Source organism: Stegostoma tigrinum, chromosome 44 (genome assembly GCF_030684315.1).
Source record: "Stegostoma tigrinum isolate sSteTig4 chromosome 44, sSteTig4.hap1, whole genome shotgun sequence".
Taxonomy (NCBI): Eukaryota; Metazoa; Chordata; class Chondrichthyes; order Orectolobiformes; family Stegostomatidae; genus Stegostoma; species Stegostoma tigrinum.
The window spans coordinates 13,685,834-13,709,294 of NC_081397.1; the positions used below are offsets into that span (position 1 = coordinate 13,685,834).

At 46.2% G+C, this 23,461-nt stretch overlaps 1 protein-coding gene across 1 annotated transcript; it reads right to left on the reverse strand.

Annotated features, from left to right (window-relative positions):
• Nucleotides 1-1,946: 1,946 nt before the first annotated feature.
• On the reverse strand, nucleotides 1,947-21,445 carry LOC132207149 (low affinity immunoglobulin gamma Fc region receptor III-like). Its single transcript, XM_059642324.1, has 9 exons — nucleotides 21,225-21,445; nucleotides 18,188-18,303; nucleotides 15,237-15,266; nucleotides 12,189-12,434; nucleotides 10,457-10,720; nucleotides 4,319-4,420; nucleotides 3,406-3,436; nucleotides 2,788-2,861; nucleotides 1,947-1,960 (listed from the first exon to the last, which is right to left on the reverse strand). The coding sequence occupies exons 2-9, from the start codon at nucleotides 18,270-18,272 to the stop codon at nucleotides 1,947-1,949; spliced, it is 846 nt and encodes a 281-aa protein (XP_059498307.1). The 5' UTR covers nucleotides 18,273-18,303; nucleotides 21,225-21,445.
• Between the last annotated feature and the right edge of the window lie 2,016 nt (nucleotides 21,446-23,461).

A 23,461-nucleotide genomic window follows, 5' to 3' on the forward strand; every position in this document is an offset into this window, starting at 1 on the left:
ATGTCCCTTGTGGGTGTTGACAGGTATCCGTGTGATAATTGTAAGTTCATCTTTCTGAGCAACAATATGACATGCGGTGCTTTTATTTTCTCTGTCATCTCAAATCAGCAGGTGGTAGCATTTTGCATATCCGCCTTGCGTATTATATGAGGAAAATGGAACTTGCTTTCTCTCTATCCATAGATGCTGCCAGACCTGCTGAGCACCTCGTGAAATATCTGAATTTATGTCTGATGTCCAGCCTCCACAGTTCTTAGTCTGATGAGAAAATGATCTACGTCTGCCTCAGTTAAGTATAAAATGCATGTCCCACTGCTTACGTCATGCACAGAATGTTTCTACATGTACAAAACAGTAATTGGGAAGCGACCGCCATCATAACACAGTCACCAACACACACAGCGATATATTTTTATTTCATTCATTCACAAGGTGTCACTGGCCAGGCCACCATTTATTGCCCGCCCCTAACTGTCTCTATTGCTGTGGGTCTGGAGTCACATGTAGGTCTGAACAGGAAAGGATTGCAACTTCCTTCCCTAAAAAGCATTAGTAAATTCATCGTGCTTTCCCCAACAATTGGCAATGGTTTCATGGTCACTAAACTCTGAATTCCAGATACTTACTAAATTCAAATTCTGTGGGAGGATTCAAACCCAGGTCCCCAGAACATTAGCGGGGGTCTTTGGATTAACAGTGAAGTGATAATATCACTAGACTATTCCCCTTCTGATTGGAATAACCAGGTGTGGAGCTGGATGGACACAACTGGCCCCACAGGGTCAGAGGAGCAGGAAAGCTGACATTTAGGGTCTGGGCCCTTCTTCATTTTCTGAAACATTGGCTTTCCTGCTCCTCTGATGCTGCCCTGGCCTGCTGTGTTCTTCCAGCTCCACACCTTGTTATCTCAGACTCCAGCATTGGCAGTCCCTGTTAACCCTTTCGCATTGCTCTGTGTGTCTGTTCTGAGTCACTGACAACATATAAATCATCTCCAAATCCTTGACCCTATCTGCAGGGGAACAAAGGGTCATAGCAGATCAGATCAGGGCTTGTTTCTGATTGGCTGGTTCACTGTCCATTCCTTCACAAATGCTGGAGATTTCTTTTGGTAGACCCTCTATTCCCTCACACTCCTGTCACTGCAAGCACTGTGTATTTCTCTATGTGGAACTGGCCACACACAGAGACATTTCCACAGAAACTGGGATCATGACATTGTTGGAGCTGCAATGATCCTCTGTCTCTCTCTCAAACATAGCATTAAACAAACAAAATATTTCCCAGACTCTGTTCTCTTTTTGGTCGTAACCACTGAATAAACTATATCCGCAGCGGTGTTTTCTACGAAGGAATAAAGTGCACATGAAAAACACACATCAATCAGAGAGCAGCATTATAATGGGCTAAATGACACATGCAACATCAATGCACAGATTCATGGATAGATAATAAATTTAAGATGTGGATGGACAAATTTGATTGACTGATAGATGGATAGACAGACAGATGTTTTAAGATTGAGAGAGATAGTTCTTGTTAAATAAGGGGGATCAATGGTAATGGGAGAAGGAAGGGGAATGAGATTGACAAACATATCAGCCTTGGTCGATTGGCACAGCTGACTTGATGGACAGAATGGCCTAATTCTGCTCCTATATCTTATGGTCCTACAGCATTATCTAGATAAGAAGATGCATAGATAAATAAATATGCATACAGATAATATTCTTGGTGATCATTAAGTTTGCTACGACCACTATAAAGACTGCTGGACAGGAAGCTTGCTTCCCTTCATTATCACTTGCATGGAGCACTTGTGTCTCTGAGGAGCCAAGCCTTTGTACACAATCACTCATTGTAACCAACATCAGTTGGATTTCTCAATACCAGAGTACTGCGCCCTCAGTTTCCGACATTACTTCCGATAAAATAAGCATGGTGTGTCAGGCAAAACACCCTGAAGGAAGTCCAGTCACAAGGTATTAACAGCAACAGCCATCTGGAAAAGACACTGGTTAAAGATAGGGGTTTATAGCTCAGCAGTAGACCCATCAGCCCATCAGTTCTGTGCTGGCCAAAAGCAAACACCTCCCGATTCTCTAATCAAATTTCCCCAGCACCTGCCTCCATAGCCTTGGCATCACAAGTGCACATCTCAATCTTTCTTCAATGTGATGAGATATTCTGCCTCTCTCACCCTTATAGGCAGTGAGTTCCAAATTCCCCATCATCAGCTGGATGAAAACATTTTCCTTCACATCCCCCTCTAAATCTCCTGCCCCTTACCTTCAATCTTTGTCCAACCCCTTGGTCACTGATTCCATCAAGAAGGGGGAAGGGTTTCTTCCTGTCTCCCGTATGTCTGCTCCTTATCATTTTATACACCTCAAAGCAGGAGGAGTTGGCATCTTTGTGGGTGAAAAGGATTGAAGTGTCCGTGGGAGAAAACTGTGAACCGGGGATTGAGTTGGATGGTCAGCTGTGACACTACCCAATGGGTGGGCCAATGGGAAGGCTGAATGGCCTCCTTGTTTCTCTCAGAAGCAGGGACTGAGTTAGATAGTCAGCCATGATCATAACGAATGGAAGAACAGGATAGGTGGGCTGAATGGCCTTGTCCTGTTTCCTGGCTGCTGTCCTCCCCTTCAGCCTCCACAGCTCCAAGGAAAACCACCTCATTCTAGCCCAGCTGACAGCTCGGACGTTTGACCAGAATTCCTACCAGGTTATGGTGCACCGTCACTGTGTGGGGCTCTATAACCACACCGATTCAATGGCACTCACCAGCATTGTGTGCTGCTCCGATTACTGCATACTCCAGGTTGCTGGCTGCTGCCGCTTCACCAGAAGCTTGGGATCTATTTCCAGTAGAAAGGGGAAGGGAAGGAAGTTGTCATTTCAAACACAATGCTTTCAACACCACGCTCAGCTTCAACAAAACAGCAAAGCTACCACGGAAATTACAAAGCCCAGTGAGACCCTCTTATTCCTTGGTCCCACGTCACTGGTTTCCATCCAAACTTGGCACTTTCTCACCCTCAACGAGCTTCCCATTTCCCCATCGCTTTTCACTTATGTCCTTTGGGGAAGGCAATCTGCTATTCTTACCTGGTCTGGCCCATTTCTGACTCTGGAAGCTGGTTAACAAAACTGCCCTCTGGGGGAATTAAGGATGGGCAATAAAATGCTGGCCCTGTCAGTGACACGCACACCCCTGTGAATGAATAAAAGCCACCTGGGACTTTCCAGGAGTATTGTTTGCTGATTTGTCAGGCTCATATTAAAAGGATAAGGCAATACCCAAGCTCCCTCTCTCAGTTCTTCTGCTCGTTGTCGCTCCCTGATGAAGGGGAATCAGGATAAACAATGGCAAATATAAAATGTGCAGTTTCATCCCCTTACCTCTTGGGCTGTGACACAGGTGAGGAATTGCCTGCAGGTAGAGAGATAACATTCTTAGCTTATTGGACAGTAGCTTTGTGCTGTTCCAGACAGGAGCTGCAAAGCCCTTTCTCAGTCATAAGCAGAGAGCAAACACATCAATAGATGAGAATCATCAAACCCATCTGAATGCGCATTAACCAGTTGTGACAGGGATTAGGTGAGGGTTTAGTTAGTGTCTGAGTGAGGGCCAAGGCCAGAGTTAGGGTTAGCATGAGGTTAAGGATTGTTTTATGGTGAGGGTTAGCATTCAGTTTAAGGTTAGTGTTAGGATTCAGATTAGGATTAGGGTCATGGTTAGGTTTTGGGTTATGGGTTGGGTGAGAGTTAGGGTTAAGGTTGGTTCAGCATTAAGGTTCGGTTTAAGGTTAGCATTGGGTTAAGGCAAGGGTTACGGCGAGGGTCAGTGTTCAGTCTCGGGCTAGGCTTAAGGTTTGGGTTAGTGCATTAGTTTTAGTTTGCATTTGGCTGAGGACCAAGATTAGAATGAGTTATTAGAGCTCGGTTTAGGACTAAGATTTAGTTTAGGGGTAGGTTTGAGTTTAAATTAGCGTTAGGATGAGTAGAGCAAAGACTTGAGGGGGCTGAATGGCCTCCTCCTGTTCCTGATTCACATGATGTTATGTCTCTCCTCTTCTGAGATGCTGTAGCACAGAGTGCGGATAGTGATCACATTTACCCGATCCAGGAGGCTAACTTTGTGAGTGCTCTCCCTCCTACTGTCAGGAACACGGTCTACCCCAGTTCCTGACCCAACAACTCCTTCCCCGGGTCCCCCACCCCAACCCTGTCCAGCTGCAAAGGTTATATTGGGGCGGGGTCGGCAGTGCCATGCCCCGGGGAACAAACCCGATCCCCGTGGGAAGTTACAGACCTGTGTGGCCCCTCCGGTGGATGAACCACGCCGACGCGATCAGGCCGGCGAACAGCAGAACTGGGACGAGCGAGGCCGCGATCTCCGTGGAATAACTCCGAGCTGAAATCCAACAACAACATCCGGCTCACGTTAACAAACTCAGCGGGAAGTGTTACCGCATCAGCCCTATGTGAGGCACACGGTCAGCATCAGAGTGACCAACCCCTGCAGGTACGTAACTCCCTGCCACCCACGGGGGGATGGAAAACACGGAAGAATTGAGCCCATTGAGCTCCCTACATCAATCCCACTTTCCTGCACTCGGCCCCCTACAGCCTGGAATGTTATGGCACGTCGAGTTTCATTCAAGTTCTCTTTAAAGGCTGGGAGGTTTCCCACCTCAACTACCCTCCCAGCCCCCACAGCCCTGTGGGTGAGACAATCCTCAAACCCCCTCTCAGCCTCCTGCCTTTCACTTTCAAATGATGCTGCCCTTGTTATTTACACTTCCACCCAGGGGAGCAGCTGCTTCCTCACCCCCCCACAGCAGTCCCTTTGCCACACAGCCTGACACACCTCTATCAGTTCCCCCTCAGCATTCCCTGCTCTAAAGGAAACAATCCCAGCCTATCTAATGTGTCCTTACAGCTCACTTGTTCCAACCCAGAAAACAACCTGGTTCTGTACCCCCTCGTCTGTACCCACTCTAGTGCTATCACACCCTTCCTGCAGTAAGATGACCAGAAATGCACACAGTACTCCAGAATCTAACCATTGCCCTTGACATTCAATGGTCTGACCATCACTGAATTCCCCACTATCATCATCCTAGTGTTCATCATTGACCACTAACTAAATCAGACTACCCAAATACTGTGACTGCAGTAGCAGGCCAGAGGTTTGGAATCCTGCAGCAAACAATTCACCTCTGACACACCAATTCCCGCCCAACATCGACATTACACAAGTCTGGAGTGTGATGGAATACTCCCTACTTGCCTGGAGGGGTGCAGCCCCAACAACACTTTAGAAGCTCAACACCATCCACAGAAAAATCTACTCCCACTTGATTGCCACATCCCCAAACATCCAATCCCTACATCACTGACACAGTTGTGACAGTGTGTACCATCTACAAGACACATTGAGGAAATCCACCAAAGATTGTGAGGCAACACCTTGTAAACCCACAGCCACTTCAATCCTGAAGGACAAGGCCAGCAGTTACATGGGAACACCAGGACAAATTCCCCTCTGAGCCACTCACCATCCTGACTTGGAAATATATCGGACATTTCTTCAGTGTTGTCGGGCCATAATCCTGGAATTCCCTCCCTGACAGCAATGTGGGTCAACCGACAGCACATGGATTGCAGCGATTCAACAAGGCAGCTCACCACCACCTTCTCAAAGGGGGGCAACGAGGGAGAGGGACTGCGTTGCCCATGTCCCACGCGTGAATAAATAACTCCCTATGGAGTAGGCCTGCCTGTCATCATTCACCAAACATAGCACCCTGTTTGTTGTATATAATTTAAGTTCAGTTCATTTTTAGAATAGGGAAGTGAGAAACAAGCTCAGTCATGGCGAAACTGAATGGCTAATGAAATCGTGCCGAACAGAGACAAACGGGTGTTGTTGGGAGAAGGAAACCGGCCATCCTTACCCAGCATGTAACTCTGTGTGACTCCAAACCAAAAGTGAGGGCCATTTCTACAAACCGCCTTCTGAACGGGCCGAGTAAGTCCGTCTCTTCTCAGAAATACAGTCTTTTGACAAGCTTCTTCTCAAATTGTGATTTAGGAAATAAACCCTCATAAACACCAAGCCCACATCCCACCCTGGAAATGGTCGACACTTGACCAATCACCTCCCTTCACACTCTCAACGCCTGGTGTTCTGGCCATAACCAACACTCTGGGGCAGGAGGTTCAGAGGGGTTGTGAGGAAAATCATTTTCACTCACAGGATCTGGAACTCACTGCCTGTGAGGGTGGGAGAGACAGAAACCCTCATCACATTGAAGGAGTGTTTAAATGCTCCCTCACGATGCCAAAGCTCTGGGGCCAAGTGCTGGGGAAATGGGGATTAGAGAATAGTGAGGTGGCTGTTTCTGACTCAATGGGCCGAAAGGCCTTTAATTTGTGCTGGAGACTCTGCAATAATGACACGTTTCACGGAAAGGTGAATATTATCGCTCCTCTTCCTCAGACCATAATTTGTCTCGATCGCTTCACAGGCGTAATTCCCAGAAACGTTTGCAGCCGCTGCGTTGATCGTGTACACACCGCCAGCATCCGGCGCTGTCTCCAGGGCGCTGCCATCTCTGTAAAATGTGTAGTGAAGCCGGATGGAGCGCCGCGCTGCCTGAGCAATGCACGTCAATGTGACCCGGAGCCCCTCAAATACTTCAGCCGCCGGCTCCACCCTCAGTACGGGCTTGGCAAAGCGTTCTGGAATGTAACACACAGTCGGGGCTCATCTATCAACTGTTATAGTCACAGAGCGAAAGGTACAGCAGTGATGAGGGGCAAAGAGTGTGAGCATTTAGTGACAAAGGATGGGGACGAGAGCAAAACTATCTTTCTCTTGCTTTCCAAATTTCAAACTCTGTTTCAATGCCACTAGATTCACAGAATCATAGAGTCATAAAGCACGGAAACAGACCATTCAGCCCAACTCGTCCATGCCGACCAGGTTTCCCAAACCGCTCTAGTCCCATTTGCCCGTGTTTGGCACATATCCCTCTGCACCTTTCCCATCCGTGTACCTGTTCAAATTTCTTAAATGTTGTAATTGAACAAGCCTCCAACACTTCCTTCCTTCCATATGCACCACCCTCTGGGTGGAAACACTGTCCTTCAGGTCCTTTTAAAATCATTCCCCTCTCCACAAATCTGTGCCCTTTAGTTTTGGACTCCCCTACCCTGGGAAAAAGACCTTATCTCTGCCCCCGAAACCTATTTAATTTCACCCCTCAGCCTCCAACACTCTCGGCTGTTCTGTCTCTCCCTTTCACTCAAAACCCTTTCAGTCTTCAGGAATCCTGGGATGGGTACAGCATAAGTGTTTGTCCTCCTCATGTCTCTGTTGGGCGTTGTGCTTTGTTCTCTCTCCTTCTCTGTGAGCTTGCCTTTATCACTCTCATCAGAGAATCTGCCACTAGAAGTGGCGATCTAAGGGAATGTTATCAATCACTCCCAGGATTATGAAAAGAATAGGGGCTGTATGCTTTATACCTCAATTACACACAGCACCATCAGGATTCCATCAGCAGTAACTGTGTATTGAATCAGTCACCTTATTTAAGAATGGATATAAATTAATTGTGTGAGGTTCAGACAATTTCAGGCTGTAAGATGTAGGAGCAGAAGTAGGCCGTTCTACCCATTGAGTCTGGAGCCCTTTTCAATGAGATAGTAATTGACCTGATCAATATTAATACCAATTTTCTGCTCTTTATTCCCCATAATCTTCCTGATTAAACATCTCTCTCACTCTCTCAGCCTTGAATATTCTCAACAACCCAGCCACGACAAGCCTTTATGGTGAGGAATTTCACAGATTCACTCCCCTCTGAGAGGAGAAATTCCTCCACACCTCTGTCATCAATGGGTGATATCACCTTATTCTGAGACAATGCCCCTCTGGTCCCAAACTCTCCCACACAAGGGCCAACAAACTCTCTCTGCATCTCCCCTGTCAGGTCCATCCAAAAATCATCAATAAATTTGGCCCTCATTCTTCTAAGCTACGAGGACAGGCCCAACCTACTCAAACTCTCCCTCATCAGACAATCCCACCATATATGCAGTCAGCCAAGTGAACCTCTCTGGACTGCTTCCAATGCCCAGTCTATCTTTCTTCAGATATGGGGCCTCAAAACTATTCACAGTATCCCCATGGTCTGAATAGTGTCTTGTAGAGTGTTAGCAAAACCTCCTGAGTTTTATATTCCATTCCATTTGAAATGAAGGCCCCTTGCCTGCCCAACCCCACCATTGTACGTGAATGCTAACTTTATGTGATTCACAGATGTGTACTCCCTGGTCCCTCAGCCCTGTTGCATTTTTGCAGTCTTTCTCAATTTAAATAATGTTCGACTCCACTATTACTTCTGCAAAATTGCAAAACTTCACACTTGCCCATATTATATTCCATCTGTGGGACTTCTGCACATTTCCTTATAACCCATCTGTATCCTCTGCAAGCTCTTTGTGTCATTCTCATCCTTTGCCTTCCTAACTGTTCCCTTGTCTTCCACAAAAGTGATGACAGTCCAATCCATTGACAGGCTCAGACCCAGGAGGAGTGGGCTTCTTGTGAAGAGAAGATGGAAAGGCTGTAGACATGATGAAGGTTAGTTAAGCGGACAAGGGTATCTTGATCAATGGGACCAACAGGTAGATGGAGTGCAATTTGGATAAATGTGAGGTGTTGCATTTTGGTAAAACAAACAAGGGCAGGACTTACACAGTTCATGGTAGGGCCCAGGGTAGTATTGTCAAACCAAGAGACCGAGTGGTGAGGGCACACAGTTCCTTGAAACTTTGTCACAGGTAGACAGAGTGGGAAAGAAGGCGTTTGGCAGGCTTGCCTTCATTGCTCAGACCATTGAGCTGGGACATCATGTTGTGGATTTACAGGAGGTGGGTAAGCCACTTTAGTACTGTGAGTATTACGTGGAATCCCAGTGACATTACTGTGGGGAGGATGTTAGTAAACTAGAAATGTGGCAAAAATCAAGATTTACAAGAATATTGCTGAGACCCAAAGGAGAGGCCAGCACTCTTTTCCTGAGGGTGTTCGAGTTTGAGGGGTGGCCTTATCAAATCATGGGATCCACAGATAAGTTGAATAGCCACGACCTTTCCCCATGGGTGGGAGTGGGGTAGGGCGGAGGTTCTGAAACTTAGAGGGCATGGTTTTAAAATGAGAGGGGAAAGGTTTAAAAGGGACCCGAGGGACAACATTTTCACACAGAGAGTGGTGCGTGTAAGGAATGAGCTGCCAAATATGGTAGAGGTGTATACAATTACAACATTTAAAAGACGTTTGAAAGGTATATACACAGGAAATGCTTAGAGGGATATGGGCCAAACACAGGCAAATGGGACTAGTTCAGTTTAGGAAACTTGGTTGGCATGGCCGAGTTGGGCTGCAGAGTCTGTTTCTGTGTCGTATGATTCCATGGGTCACGCCATCATATTGCAATTTCCCCAGATTACATCAGGGTCTCAAGCTTGCCTTCTGAGGGAAGACTGAACAAGTTGCACAGCGTTTAGAAGGATGACAGGCTGGTTGGTGGCTAGCTCAGTTGGGTGGACAGCTGGTCTGTGTAAAAGATGATGCCTACGGTTTGGGTTCAATTCCCACACCAGCTGAGGTGATCATGGAGGATTTTACATCTCCAACTCTCCCCTCACCTGAGGCGTGGTGACCCTCGGATTAAACCACCACCCAGACCCCTCTCTCCCTAATGAGGGAGAGGGACCGAAGTGACTTTACTCATAAGGCGTGAAAGGAACACTAACAACGTAGTCGTTCAAAAGGATGTTACCTCATGTGGAACAAACTAGAACGAGAGGTCACTGTTTCAGGCCAAGGGGGTGGGGCAGATTGAAAGCAGAGATACGGCGGAATGGCTTCTGCCAGAGGCAGGTGGGCAGGGATGGGTGGGGAGCGAATGAGTTTGGGTTGTTTTCCTTGGAGCACAGAAGGCTGAGGTCGGGGAGTGGGGAGCCTGGTAGAGGTGTGTAGGATTAAGAAAGGCATGGACAGCGGGAATGGGAAGCAGCTGTTATCTATAGATGAAGAGTCAGCAATGAAAGTGGTATCATTTTAAAGTGAAAGGCAGGAGGTTTAGATCACGATTTGAGGATTGTTTCACCCAGAGTGTGGTGGGGGTCCGGATGCACTGCCAGGGAGGGCAGTTGAGGCAGGAAACCACACAACCTTTACAAAGTACTTGGATGATACTTGAAATGTCATGAAATTCAAGGCAGTGCAGAAAACTGGGAGCGATGTCATTTTGGCAGCACAGGCACGATGTGCCAAAGGGCCTCTTCCGTGCTGTATGATTCAGAACGCCGCCTGTGTTTAAATTGAGAGAAATACACACATTGTCTACCACAGATTGTAACATCATTTACGTACCTCGAACTTGAACTTGAACTTTAACACTTCTGGATTCAAACATACCGATTGTGCATTTGTACCATCCACTGCCATCAGTGCTGTTTACTTTAATGCTATGTGAAGATTCACGGTTTGTGAGCTTCATTGAATGGATTTCTTTGCCATTTCGATAAAAGACAAAGTCCTTCTTCAATGGAATATTGAATTTGAAACGACAACTCAGTTTCAGTGTCTCTCCTTCCAAAGGTGAAATTGGGACAACATGGAAAGCCACATTTTTATCTAAATCGAAAGCAAAGGTGCATTATTATAGCTTATGATAGGCTTTTGTTACATTGGAAACTGTTCCTGAAACATTCATGATTACTCTTTTTTTTTCCCCCAAATCTGTCCCCAGTATTTTCTACAACCCACTCAGGGCATCTCCTGTCAGTGTCTGTTTTTCAACTTAGTTGGAGTGTCATAAACAGTTTTGGTTCCCTGACCTGAGGAGGGGTCATAAGGCCATAAGAAACAGAAACAGGAGTATGCCATTTGGTCATTGGGCCCACTCCAATGAGATTAGGCCTCAAAACCATTAGATTAGAATTAAGCCATTCAGCCTGTTGGGTGTGCTCCTCCATTTAATGAGATCACTGCCAATCAGATCATTGTCAACTCCACTTTCCTATCTTCTCCCCCCATAAACCTTGATTCCCCCTCCCTGATTAAAAATCTCAGTAATTTAGCCTCAAATATACTCAACAGCCCAGCTTCGACAGCCTTCTGCAAGAAAGAATCCCACAGATTTGCTCCCCTCAGAGAGAAGAAATTCCTGCTCGTCTCTGATTTCACTGGGCAACTTCCTCACCTTACTCTGAGATGATGATTTTCTGTGTCTAGTCTCTCCCACACAAGGGAAAACAACATCTCTCCGCATCTCCCCTGCCAAGTCCCTCTAAAATTCTTCAATAAGGTGGCCTCTCATTCTTCTGATCTCCAATGAGTACAGGCACAACCTACTCAAGCTGTCCTCGCAAGAAATTATTTACTCCCACTTCAGGTGCCTAACCTTCCACAAGTCACTGATGGAATGAAACTGTAGTTACAGCAGTGAATCATGTTGAAGCACATGGATTTGGCTGAACATTGGTTTGGACTTCAAGAAAATACTGTATGCAGTTCTGTTCGCCACATGACCTGAAGGGTGTGGAAGCTTTGGTGATGGTATTGAAATGGTTCACCAAGATGTTTCCTGGTTCGGAGTGTAGTAACTATGAAAGGAGACATTGGATAAACTTAGTTTGATTATGCTTATGTAGAAAAGAAAGGGATGACCTGATAAAAGTTTATAAAATGATGAGAGGCTTGGATAGAAAGGATAATTAGAGTCTTTTTCCTAGGGTTGGAATATCAATTACTCAAAGACTTAGGTTAAAGGAAAAAAGGAGGGTAATTTTAAAGGAGATGTGAGAGGTACATTTTTTTTTACAGGGGGTGATATGTGCCTGGAATACACTGACAGAGATGGTGGTGAAGGTGGATACAACAGCAATGTTTAAGGTTCATCTTGACAGATAGGTGACCAGGCAGGGAATATAGGGACATGGACAGTCCAGAGGCAAAATGGTTTCAGTTCAGAAAGGCATCGTGTGTTAGCACAGTCTTAGTGGGCTGAAGGGCATGTTCTGTAGTGTACAGTTCTTTGAACACTGTGCACTTCACTTCCATGTGAAGTTTTCTATGTAAATGAAAGTTAAAGGTCACTTACCAGTGATGACAACTTCAACAGGTTCACTCTTTTGTGGTGGGAAATATACCTCACAGTGATAAGACCCACCAGTTTCACTGGTCGCGAGTGTTTGATAAACGTTAGTCTGTGTAGAACTGAAATACTGCCCATTTTTGTACCAAGAAACGCCTTTTGTTTTTTTTGGCCCACATTGAAATTTTAAAGTCTCTCCTTCTTTTACGAACCCATTTGTGGGATGTACAGAAAGCATGAGCCTTCCAGTTTCTGAAGAAAGAGAGAGAAGCAGGAAGGTTGAGGGTCCAATCACTGTACTTTTTTGACCTCACACTGCCATACATGGAATGGACAGTTCAGCCCAGCATACAGAGCTCCAGTTCGATTTGGCTACTGACCGAATGGCACTGACAAGACAATAAGTTCTGAATTTGATGAATGTTTTGGGCGCCTAACCCTGGATTGCTTGATATCATCTGTGTGATCCCAACCATTTAGCCAGCTTCTTTATTTTTCAATGGACCAATCAGTAGATCTACTGAACAGAAGAGTTAACTGCACAGATTAAGTTTAGCCTGAGTAGAGTCAGCTTGATTACAATGTGAAAACATTTCTACTCAACACTTGATGATTTGATACTCAACATTTCGATCAAGTCTCACCCAAACCTTTGCACCTCAAAGGAGAAAACTTGCAATATTATTTTTCTGTATTTTCGAGATCTCCCCCATCCAACGCAAAGTGTTACTTAATTAACCAAGTAATGGCCACGCCCAATAAGAGGGAATCGATCCTTCATTCATTGATGTTCATTCATGTTACCCTCAGTGAAACCCCTCCACAATCAGTATCCTGAGGGTTACCATTGGGAATCTAACAATCACACTTTTATCTTCAGCAGTGTTACTGTCATTGAATCTGCTCACTACCAACATGCTGGTGGTTACTATTGACTAGAAACTCAACTGGATTCACCATGTCCATACAGCAGTGACAAGAGATGGTCAGAGCCTGGGATCCTGCAGCAACCAACTTACCTCCTGAGTTCCCCAAAGCCTGCCACCATCAAAAGGCAGAAGTCAGGAGTGTTATGGAATACTCCCCACCAGGCTGGATGAGTGTGGCCCCAACAACACTCAAAAAGCTCAACAACATCCAGGGGCAATGCAGCCCCTGCTTGATGGGCAGCACATTCATAAACATCCACTTTCTTCCACCACTGATGCTCAGCAGCAGCAGTGTGTACTATCTACAAGATGCACTGCATAAACTCACCAAAAATTCTCAGACAGCACCTTCCAAACCCAACAGCACTTCCATCTAGGAGGATAAGAGCGGCAGATATATGGGAACATCACCACCTGCAAGTTCCCTCTGAGCCACTCACCATTCTGACTTGGAAATATATCAGCCGTTCGTTCGGTGTCACTGGATCAGAATCCTGGAATTCGATCCCTGAGGGCATTGTAGGTCTACCTCCAGCACATTGACTGGAGCCACTCAAGAAGGCAACTCATTGTCACCTTCCCAAAGGAGACATCTAGGGATGGAGCAATAAATACTGGGCCCAGCCAGCAATGCCCAACTTTCTTATTATGGAACTGAAGCCAAGAACTGAAGTTAATGCCCATTAATATTTATCATAACGATTATCACAGCTAGTTCTGATGTGTATGAGGCACCATTTAATCATTTTGTCCTGTCAAAACCAGACAGAACCATGCATTTTCCACATTCTTGTTCTGATTTATATTGTGTGTACGGTCAGTGCCATTATCTGCCAGGGCCATGACCTTGAATTTTGCTGCTGAATTTGTAACGTGGGAGTTTAACTTTAGCTTCCAAAATCTTTTTAACTAAATGAACTGTAACAATTCCATTAAAACCTTCAATTACTGCCTGACCAATCTTGTCTAATGATTCAGCCATCACTGACACTGCCGTCATACTCGTACTTAAGGCCATAAGACCATGATTATAGAGGTAGGCCATTCAGCCCCTCAATCCTGTTCTGCCATCCAATAGGATTGTGGCTGATCTATATTCTCCACATCCACTTTCCTGCCTTTTCCCTGTATTCCATGATTGCCCGATTGATCAATAGTTAATCAGCCTTAAATATACACAAGGACTGTGCACCTCAACATAGCCCTCTGTGGCTAGGACTTCCAAAGACCCATGTCCCTCTGAGAGAAGAAATACCTCTCCATCTCAGTCTTCAACTGTGCCCCTTTATTCTGAAACTATTCTGGTCTTGGGTTCTCCCATGATGAGAAGCATCATCTCAGCACTGGCCCTGTCAAGCCCTGATATGTTTCAATGAGATCATTTCTCATTCTCCTAAACGCCAGTGTGTAGAGTCCCAACCTTTGCTTATAAGACAATCCGTCCATCCTGGGAATCATTCTAGTGATCCCTCTCTAGACTGCCACCAATGAAATGAGAACCTTTCCCTAAATAAGGGGAGCAAAATTCTTCACAGAGCTCAGAAGTGGTCTCCCCAGCTCCTTGTACAGTTGGCATAAGACTTCCCTCCTCATGTATTTCAAATGCCTTCAAATAAAGGCGAATATTCCCTTTGCTCTTCCTGATTACCTGCAGCCCCTTCCCCCCCCCCCAACAAAGATGCTAACTTTCTGTGTTCCATGCACATGTCACCCCCAAGTTCCTTTATGTCGCAGCTTTCTGCAGTTTCTCTCCATTTAAATAATACTCTTCTTGTGTTCCACCTTCCAAACTGATCACAATTCTGTTTAAAAAAATAACAGCCTGGTTTAAATCTCATGCTCATTAGAAGTATGGTGGTCGTGTAACATTCTGGTACAGTGTTACTGAATGCCCAGTGACTGAGTCAATGAAAATGGACATTGGCCTTCATTTTAACTGGTGATGTTTCCGCATTGGAGAAGAGTTGAAAATGATTTCAGTGTCTGATCTTTGAGAGAACTGAACCGGAAAGCCTTGGATCAAGTCCCATTTGACACATGTTTGGAAAGGTTTGCTGAAAAGATGTGTTCAGCAAGACTTCTGGTTTCCAAATGATTATCCAAGAAATTTGCAGTTCCCCCTCACCTTGTGTGTTCCCACAGATGACAAGATTCACTGGAAAATAGAAGGGAATTGAAATACAAATGTCATTATTGTGGCAGTGTCCTGGAAACTGCAAAACAAAGACAATGTCAAAACAATGAAAATAGAGAAGCAGCAGAGAAACAGCACGTGCCCTGTCTTTGACTCCATGGGAACTGTTGACTGTTCAGTCCCATTAAAATGGGGCAGAAATATGAATCGATATGAATTGCATGCTGACCCCATTGGTTTCTCGCTCTTGTCTTGTTCCACTGTCAACTTTTGCTTTGTACCTTTCGGCCTTTGCTTTGTCTCCTCATGTTCCCCTCCTGTTTTACCTTTGCTAAGGTTCCCATTTCCTGTACCAGTCTTCTTAAACAAGTAAAGGACTCTGTAAATCTTGTCTTGTTTTTTAGAAAATTAAATATCTTTAGGAAGATAATTGCAAAAGGAATTATGGTCACACAACGTTGTGTTTCTTGTCTTGGACAGATTTGCGGAAACCTCCAAAGTTAGCCAGTTCAAAGACAAGTGACTATAGTTACAACAGGGTTCCTCTCAGAACATCACTGAATAGTTTTGAGAGATAATGGGAACTGCAGATGCTGGAGAATCCGCGATAATAAAATGTGAGTCTGTATGAACACAGTAGGCCCAGCAGCATCTCAGGAGCACAAAAGCTGACGTTTCGGGCCTAGACCCTTCATCAGAGAGGGGGACGGGGAGAGGGAACTGGAATAAATAGGGAGAGAGGGGGAGGCGGACCGAAGATGGAGAGAAAAGAAGATAGGTGGAGAGAGTATAGGTGGGGAGGTATGGAGGGGTTAGGTCAGTCCAGGGAAGACGGACAGGTCAAGGAGGAAGCTACATTGTATTTCCTGCAACATACCCCTCACACCCCGCCCCCGCCACAACCGCCCAAAGAGATCGAGAACGCCCTTGACCGCGTCTCCCGTATTTCCCGCAACACATCCCTCACACCCCGGCCCTGCCACAACCGCCCAAAGAGGATCCCCCTCGTTCTCACAACCACCCCACCAACCTCCGGATACAACGCATCATCCTCCGACACTTCCGCCATCTACAATCCGACCCCACCACCCAAGACATTTTTCCATCCCCATCCCTGTCTGCTTTCCGGAGAGACCACTCTCTCCGTGACTCCCTTGTTCACTCCACACAGCCCTCCAACCCCACCACACCCGGCACCTTCCCCTGCAACCACAGGAAATGCTACACTTGCCCCCCACCTCCTCCATCACCCCTATCCCAGGCCCCAAGATGACATTCCACATTAAGCAGAGGTTCACCTGCACATCTGCCAATGTGGTATACTGCATCCACTGTACCCGGTGTGGCTTCCTCTACATTGGGGAAACCAAGCGGAGGCTTGGGGACCGCTTTGCAGAACACCTCCGCTCAGTTCGCAACAAACAACTGCACCTCCCAGTCGCAAACCATTTCCACTCCCCCTCCCATTCTTTAGATGACATGTCCATCATGGGCCTCCTGCAGTGCCACAATGGTGCCACCCGAAGTTTGCAGGAACAGCGACTCATATTCCGCCTGGGCACCCTGCAGCCTAATGGTATCAATGTGGACTTCACCAGTTTCAAAATCTCCCCTTCCCCCACCGCATCCCTAAACCAACCCAGTTCGTCCCCTCCCCCCACTGCATCATACAACCAGCCCAGCTCTTCCCTTCCACCCACTGCATCCCAAAACCAGCCCAGCCTGTCTCTGCCTCCCTAACCTGTTCTTCCTCTCACCCATCCCTTCCTCCCACCCCAAGCCGCACCCCCATCTACCTACTAACCTCATCCCACCTCCTTGACATGTCCGTCTTCCCTGGACTGACCTATCCCCTCCCTACCTCCCCACCTATACTCTCTCCACCTATCTTCTTTACTCTCCATCTTCGGTCTGCCTCCCCCTCTCTCCCTACTGAATAGTTTTGAGATGCTTAAGCACCTCCTGTTGCATTTAAAGTCAATTCACAAGAGAACGAGGGCCAGGTTCAATCCCAGTTCAGAGCCAAAGAGGTCTGTAGCACAGGAAAAGGCCCATTGGCCCAACATGCTCATACCAGTCAAAAGCAATGATCTCAGTATTCTCTCATCCCATTTTCCCACCAATTGGCATTGCAAGTCCACATCTAAATCCTTCTTCAATGTGATGAGGGTTTTGTGTCTCTCCCACCCTTACAGGCAGTGAGTTCCAGTTTCCCTGCCAATCTCTGGGTAAAAATGATTGACCTGACATTTCCTCTTAACCCCCTGCCCCTACCTTCAATCTATATCTCACAGCCCGATCATTGATCCCTCCCTCAAGGGGAAACATTTCTTCCTGTTTTCCCTTTCTATGCCCCTCATCATTTGATACCCCTCTGTCAATCTCCTTTGCTCAAGTGAAAACAACCCCAGTCTTTCCAATCTCTCTTCATTACTGAAACTGTCCAGCCCCCAAGGCAACATCCTGCTAAATCTCCTGATGCTGATGAGAATTGATGGTATTTCCACTCACTGCTCAGTGAGGTATTTGGCCTCGAATTGTTGGAGATTGCACTTCCCTCTGCAGGATTCTGAAATTTGACTGATCTGTCCACAACTTAACATTTTCAGATCTCAGTGTATGTGTGTACATCATTTGCATTCTTTTCTGATAAGATCAAATGATCTTGTGTAAAGTGGAACCAAAGTAACCTGAAAAGTTTGTTTTCTCTCTCTCTGTCTCTCTCTCTCTCTCTGTCTCGAAATGCTATCACACAGCCTCCCAACTCTTTTCAGTACAGATTTTTGCAACGTTTGGTTTTTATGTTGGCCATAGTGATTTTCCCTCACTTTCTAGAAACTGCAAGGTAAATGTGGGGTTATTGGCTGCAGAATTTAACCTCATATGACTGGGCAACAGTGCAGATTTCTCAGGGACAACGTTCATCTGTGACACACACTTACAGAGGATCAGAAACATGGGGCTCTGCAACATTTCTGACATGGTTCTGCAGCACATCAGTCCAATACAGTATGACCTGGTCCCCATTACATCGATGCCTTCTCTGTCTTACATTTACCTGTAACAGAAGACAAGAAGTTCAGAATCAGCAAAAGGAGGCTGTTCTCTTCATACCCTGCCAGAAGTTCCAATTAATCAGTTCCTCTCACAGGAACAGGCGTAGCCATTCAGCCCTTCCAGCCTGTTCCACCATTCAATGGCTGATGTGTGGTCTAGCTCCATATACCTGCCTTTGTCCCCTATCCCCTTCATATCATTGCTGAACAAATATTATCCATCGCAGATTAAAAACTAACAACTGATCCAGCATCCACTGCCATCTTTGAGAGTCAGTTCCAAACCTCTCCCACCCTTTGTGGGTACAAGCGCTTCCAAACCTCTCCCTTGAACAGTTTGGGCTGACAATCAGACTGTGTCCTTCCCATTTCTCGAATCCCTGACCAGTGGAAATAGTTTATCTTTATCCAGTCTATCTTTCCTTGTCAATATATTTGATCAGATCAACCTTAATCTTCTAAGTTCATAACAACCTCTGAAGTCCAGGTAACATTGTTGTGAGCCTACGTTGTCCTCTCCCCAAGGCCAATCTATCCTTCTTAAGGTGTGGTGCCCAGACCTGCTCCAAGTGGAGTCTAACCAGGGTTTTTTTTTAAGAACTGCAGCATTACTTTGCACCCTAGTACTCCAGTCCTCTTTATTTAAAGACAAGCTGTACTGAACATTAGTCAGCCCCATTTGGAATAATGGGGGCAGTTCTGGTAGCCACACTGCAAAGATGATGTGGGGGCTTTGGAACAGTTACAGAAGTGGCTTCCCAGATGGTACCTCATTCAGAGGGTATTAACTGTGAGGAGAGATTGAACAAACTCAATTTGTTTTCACTTGAAAGTTGGAGGATGAGGGGCAACCTGATAAAAGTTTACAGAATTATGAGAGGCACAGATGGAATGGCACTGCCAGTGGTAGAGACAAATACAAGAGCATCATTTAATAGAGATCTTGGCAGATACATGACCGGGCAGGGAATAGAGAGATAGGGACAGCCTAGATGCAAAACGATTTCAGTTGAGAAAGAGATTATGTGTTGGTGCAGTCTTGGTGAGTTCCTATTCTTTGCCTTTTTCTTTGTTGTATTCTATTTGCTCGCTTGATTATTTTCTGTACCAGTTTATGATATTGTAAAAGTCAATGCGCTCAGTCTGCACCAAAAGTCTCTTTGGACCTTCACCGTATTTAACTTCATTCCATCTAGAAAGCATCCTAATCTATCTGCAGTTGGTCCAAAGTGAATAACCTCACACTGAAAGTTTAGAATCGCATCATGAGTCAACGCAGATATAGCGGGTCAAAGGTCTTGTTCCTGTCCTGTACTGTTCAATGTTCTACCATAATAAACCACGGGGCGATTCTACCTTCATGGAACACAGCCACAAATCCCAATTCCAATCCCTGATGTGGATGCAGGTCAACCCAAGCCTGGGCTGTCAGAGAAGAAGCAGAATCTGGACTGGAAAATGTGATCAATTAGTACCAATTTGACGCACAAAACTGGCACTGAGTTTGGGACAGCAGCGCTCCTGTTAGAAACGAAATAAAAACAAAAGAGTTATTGCTGAAGCACAGCAGGTTGGCAACATTTGCGGAGAGACAGGCTATAAACACAGAAAGTGCTGGAGAAGTTCAGCAGGTCTAGCAGCATCTGCAGAGAGACAGAAACAGATATGGGTGGAATACAGGCAAAGGGGCCTGGTTTCTGTCAGGAAACATGGCCGACATGGACGAGTTGGGCCGAAGGACCTGTTTCCGTGATGAATGACTCTATGACTCCAGTCCGTGCAGCTTTCCAGAATCAGTCTCTTACCCGGTCACTAGGAATCTCGTATTCGTCGCAGCCTGAGGCAGTGCGTTAGTGCCTGGCCCGGAGTGTTTGCTGCTTACAAGGCTGGAGAGAAAACGCAGCCAGCGCCTGCCTAACTGCCAGCAACCAGACAGAGAGGGAGAGAGACAGAAAACCTCCCCCGATTCATGGCACACCCCCACCCCGAAAGGCCACAGAAGGAAATCCCACATCAGCGCTGCCAGGCCTTTACAAGCTGAACTTTATCAGAGCTGAGCAGCCAGCGCCGAGGCTGAATAGACCTCTGCAGCCGTCACAATGATGATATATTGTCACCTCTCTTTCTGCCGTTAAACCAGCAACATTTGTGACTGAAGTAGGCATCACTGGAGAAAGTGAAAGCAAAGTAAATTTCGCAGCCCACCAGAACACAATTACTCTCCATTCCCCCGACTTTAATACCCATCCGTTTGATATCTGTAGTTTCCTTTCGCCACTATTAACAACCCCTTTTGGTAAATGCGCCGTCACCGATGTGTTCCACACACCTCTCCTCTGTCGAAATTATGACAAACCCTATATTTTCCACCTCTTTCGGCTCTGAAGGGTTGTTGAACATTAACTGTTTTCCTCTTTCTCTCTCCACAGATGCTGCCAGACCCGCTAAGTTTCTCCAGCGCTTTCTGTGTTCTTAACCTGCAATATTGCCCCTGTTTCTCTCTCTGTCTCCTCACTGTTTTTGTTGATTCTGCTCCTCATGCTCACAATCGTGATTGAGAAAGGAACACTGCAGCATCGCCCCTTTGTATGGAAAGAGTTTTTGGACACACAGCCTGAAAGTGTCGATCTGATATTTCCAGTGTTCAGCAATTCCACATAGTCCCACTGCCCACTTTTTTTATCCCGTCACAGGTTTTTTTTAAAATTGTTCAGACAATCAGTGCTGGCACAGGACCAGGAATGCGATGATCTGAATCACAGTATTCATTGCCACAAAAACTGTGGGGCTGTTGGAGATGTGAAACAAAAATAAAAGCGCTCAAGAAACTCAGCAGGTCTGGCAGCATCTGTGGACACACAGATAAACAGAGATAACGTTACAGTTTATAAACACAGAAATAACGTTTCTAAGTGTGACAAACCTTCTCTGAACTGGTTCCAACTTTAACACCCTTCCATAAGGACAGTGAGTAATACTGTACAGTACTGCAGACGTGGAAACATCAATCTCCTATATAACGGAAGCATGACCTCTCGACTCTTGCATTCACTTCCCCTCACAATGAAACAGAACATCCTATGGTCATTCCTGAGATAACAAGTTGTCGATCTGGAAGAAGACAGCGGGCCAAGCAGCATCAGAAGAGCAGGAAGGCTGACGTTTCGTGCCCATCTCTATGCGCTTTGCAGATTACTTGCTGGAGCAGGTCACCAACCTGCCATCCTTACAGAGCTGACCGCCTGTAATCTGCTGATTTCCCCACTGGTACGCTCTCAGAAAGTTGAGTGTATTTGTTCTTTGATACTGAAAGAGAGAAGGGAACTGCAGCGACAGAGGGAACAGCTGCGTTGCTATTGCGATCAGCAGTTTTTACTCAATGTTCCCGTCAGTTACCGCACCCTGGGGACCAATGAAAGCAGCACGAGTGATGGCATCACTTTGAGCAGAGGATGCTGTGGGGAGAGAGGTTTCCATTCTGAAAAGGTCATGCTCAGTGGAGCTCGGAGGCTGAGAGGGGGATTGAGGGAGTGAAATTGTGTGTCCGAATGCAAGTGTAACTGAACGTGCTGACTGATGCGTGCTCACGTACAGGCTACAAAGTAGACTGGAGGCTTTGCTGCTCATTTGTCTGATAAGTGCGAGGCAATGTAGGGACAGAGATCCGCTCTCGTTTCTTGTTCAGCAGATTGGACTGAAACACACTCAATGCTGTGGATATTGGCTTCAAATTTCAATAGAATGAATAACACATCCGTTGAAAATCAAAACGCAACTCATTCCCTCAATGGAGAGAAACTAGCCAGTGCTGCAATGCAGAGGGATCTGGGTGTCCTTGTGCATGAATCTTGGAAAGCTAGTGAAATAATCCTCTAAAAGTCAGCATTCCATCGTCCCTTCACCCTTTATTTCCATGTGCATAGTACATGAAACTGACCCAGCTGGTTCAGAGCCGGCTCCTAGAGAGAACAGACCCCTTGACACTCTGGTTTATATCTCTCAGCCAGGGCTCCCTGATTACCCCTTAACAGCACCAATCAGGGAACTCATGTTCTCTGAGGCCCACCTGGCTGACCTTGTTTCAATCTCTATGTCTCTCCCTCTCTAAGCCCTGTGATATAAGCTTATTCATTCTTCTTTCTGTAGCTTCCCTTGGGACACTCTCCCACCAGGTCTGGTGGGTCCGAAGCAGCCTGGGATACTGGCAGTATGTGCTGGACTGTGGCCAGACGCTTGCACCTAGATTGTCTCAGACGAAATTCAGCTTCATCAGGGGGTAACAGCATTGAGGCTGTGACATCTGCCGTGTCCATCTCATCCTGAGAGGTTTTCCTGTCCCTAGGCAGGAGGAGTAGGCTGACAGGTTCAGACAGCCTTGCTGCTTGTTTTGAAGCTGTGTATATTTTGTTCCTGCCCTATTTGTGAGGTTGCAGCTTCCATGTGGTCCACATGCCTGTTCAGGAATGCATCTCCTACCCAGCCTTGGTACATCACAGGATGTAACCTCACATCGATCAGGCCACTTACCTCTGGAGCGCTATTCCCATGGATTCAACACCAAACTTCATCCCCTGAAGTAAACTGCATCTCTCACCTTGAGGAGCCTTGTGTCCAGCAGCAGTGTTCCTGATGCTGTTTCAACTTCTCCCTCAGGTTTGGGAATATCCAGTTTAACCTGGTGTAGTGGTTTCTCCTGAGTAGCAACACTGCTGGAGCTGTCCCTGGAGTAGTATGAAGGGTGGCACTATAATCGAACAGGAACAGGGACAGCTTGGGATCAAGGGGAAGCAGTAGGATTTTTTTTAAGCTTTCCCACAATGTTTGAAGTGCAGTTCCTACCAGGTCATTGGACGATGGATGGTACGGAGCCATCCTTAGCTGCCAAATGCCATTGGACTTCAGGAAATTGCACTGATTGGAACAAGGACCAGATGGATCTCTTTGAGAATGAGAGCCTTGATTGACCCAGGTTGCCAATTCCTATCAGGGGGCCCTGGTTGGCAGACACAAACAGGAGTCCCAGAGGCTCTCTTCATTCTCGGGACTGGCTCAGACCTAGCTGGTCAGACTCAATGTACTGTGCATGTGAAAATAACAGGAGACTCAGTGAAGGGTGATCAGCTTCTGTGGAGTTACTTCAGAAATACTCAAATTCCTTGC

Bases quoted from the DNA above. Each gene is read 5' to 3' on its own strand.
- LOC132207149 (XM_059642324.1), bottom strand. From the start codon at position 18,272: ATGGGGACCAGGTCATACTGTATTGGACTGATGTGCTGCAGAACCATG. The intron at 4,421-10,456 runs GTACGTAAATGA...GTTGGATTTCAG, and splicing joins AGTTCAAGTTCAAGTTCGAG to CTCGGAGTTATTCCACGGAG. The intron at 3,437-4,318 runs GTCTGTAACTTC...CTCTACCTGCAG, and splicing joins CCACCGGAGGGGCCACACAG to GCAATTCCTCACCTGTGTCA.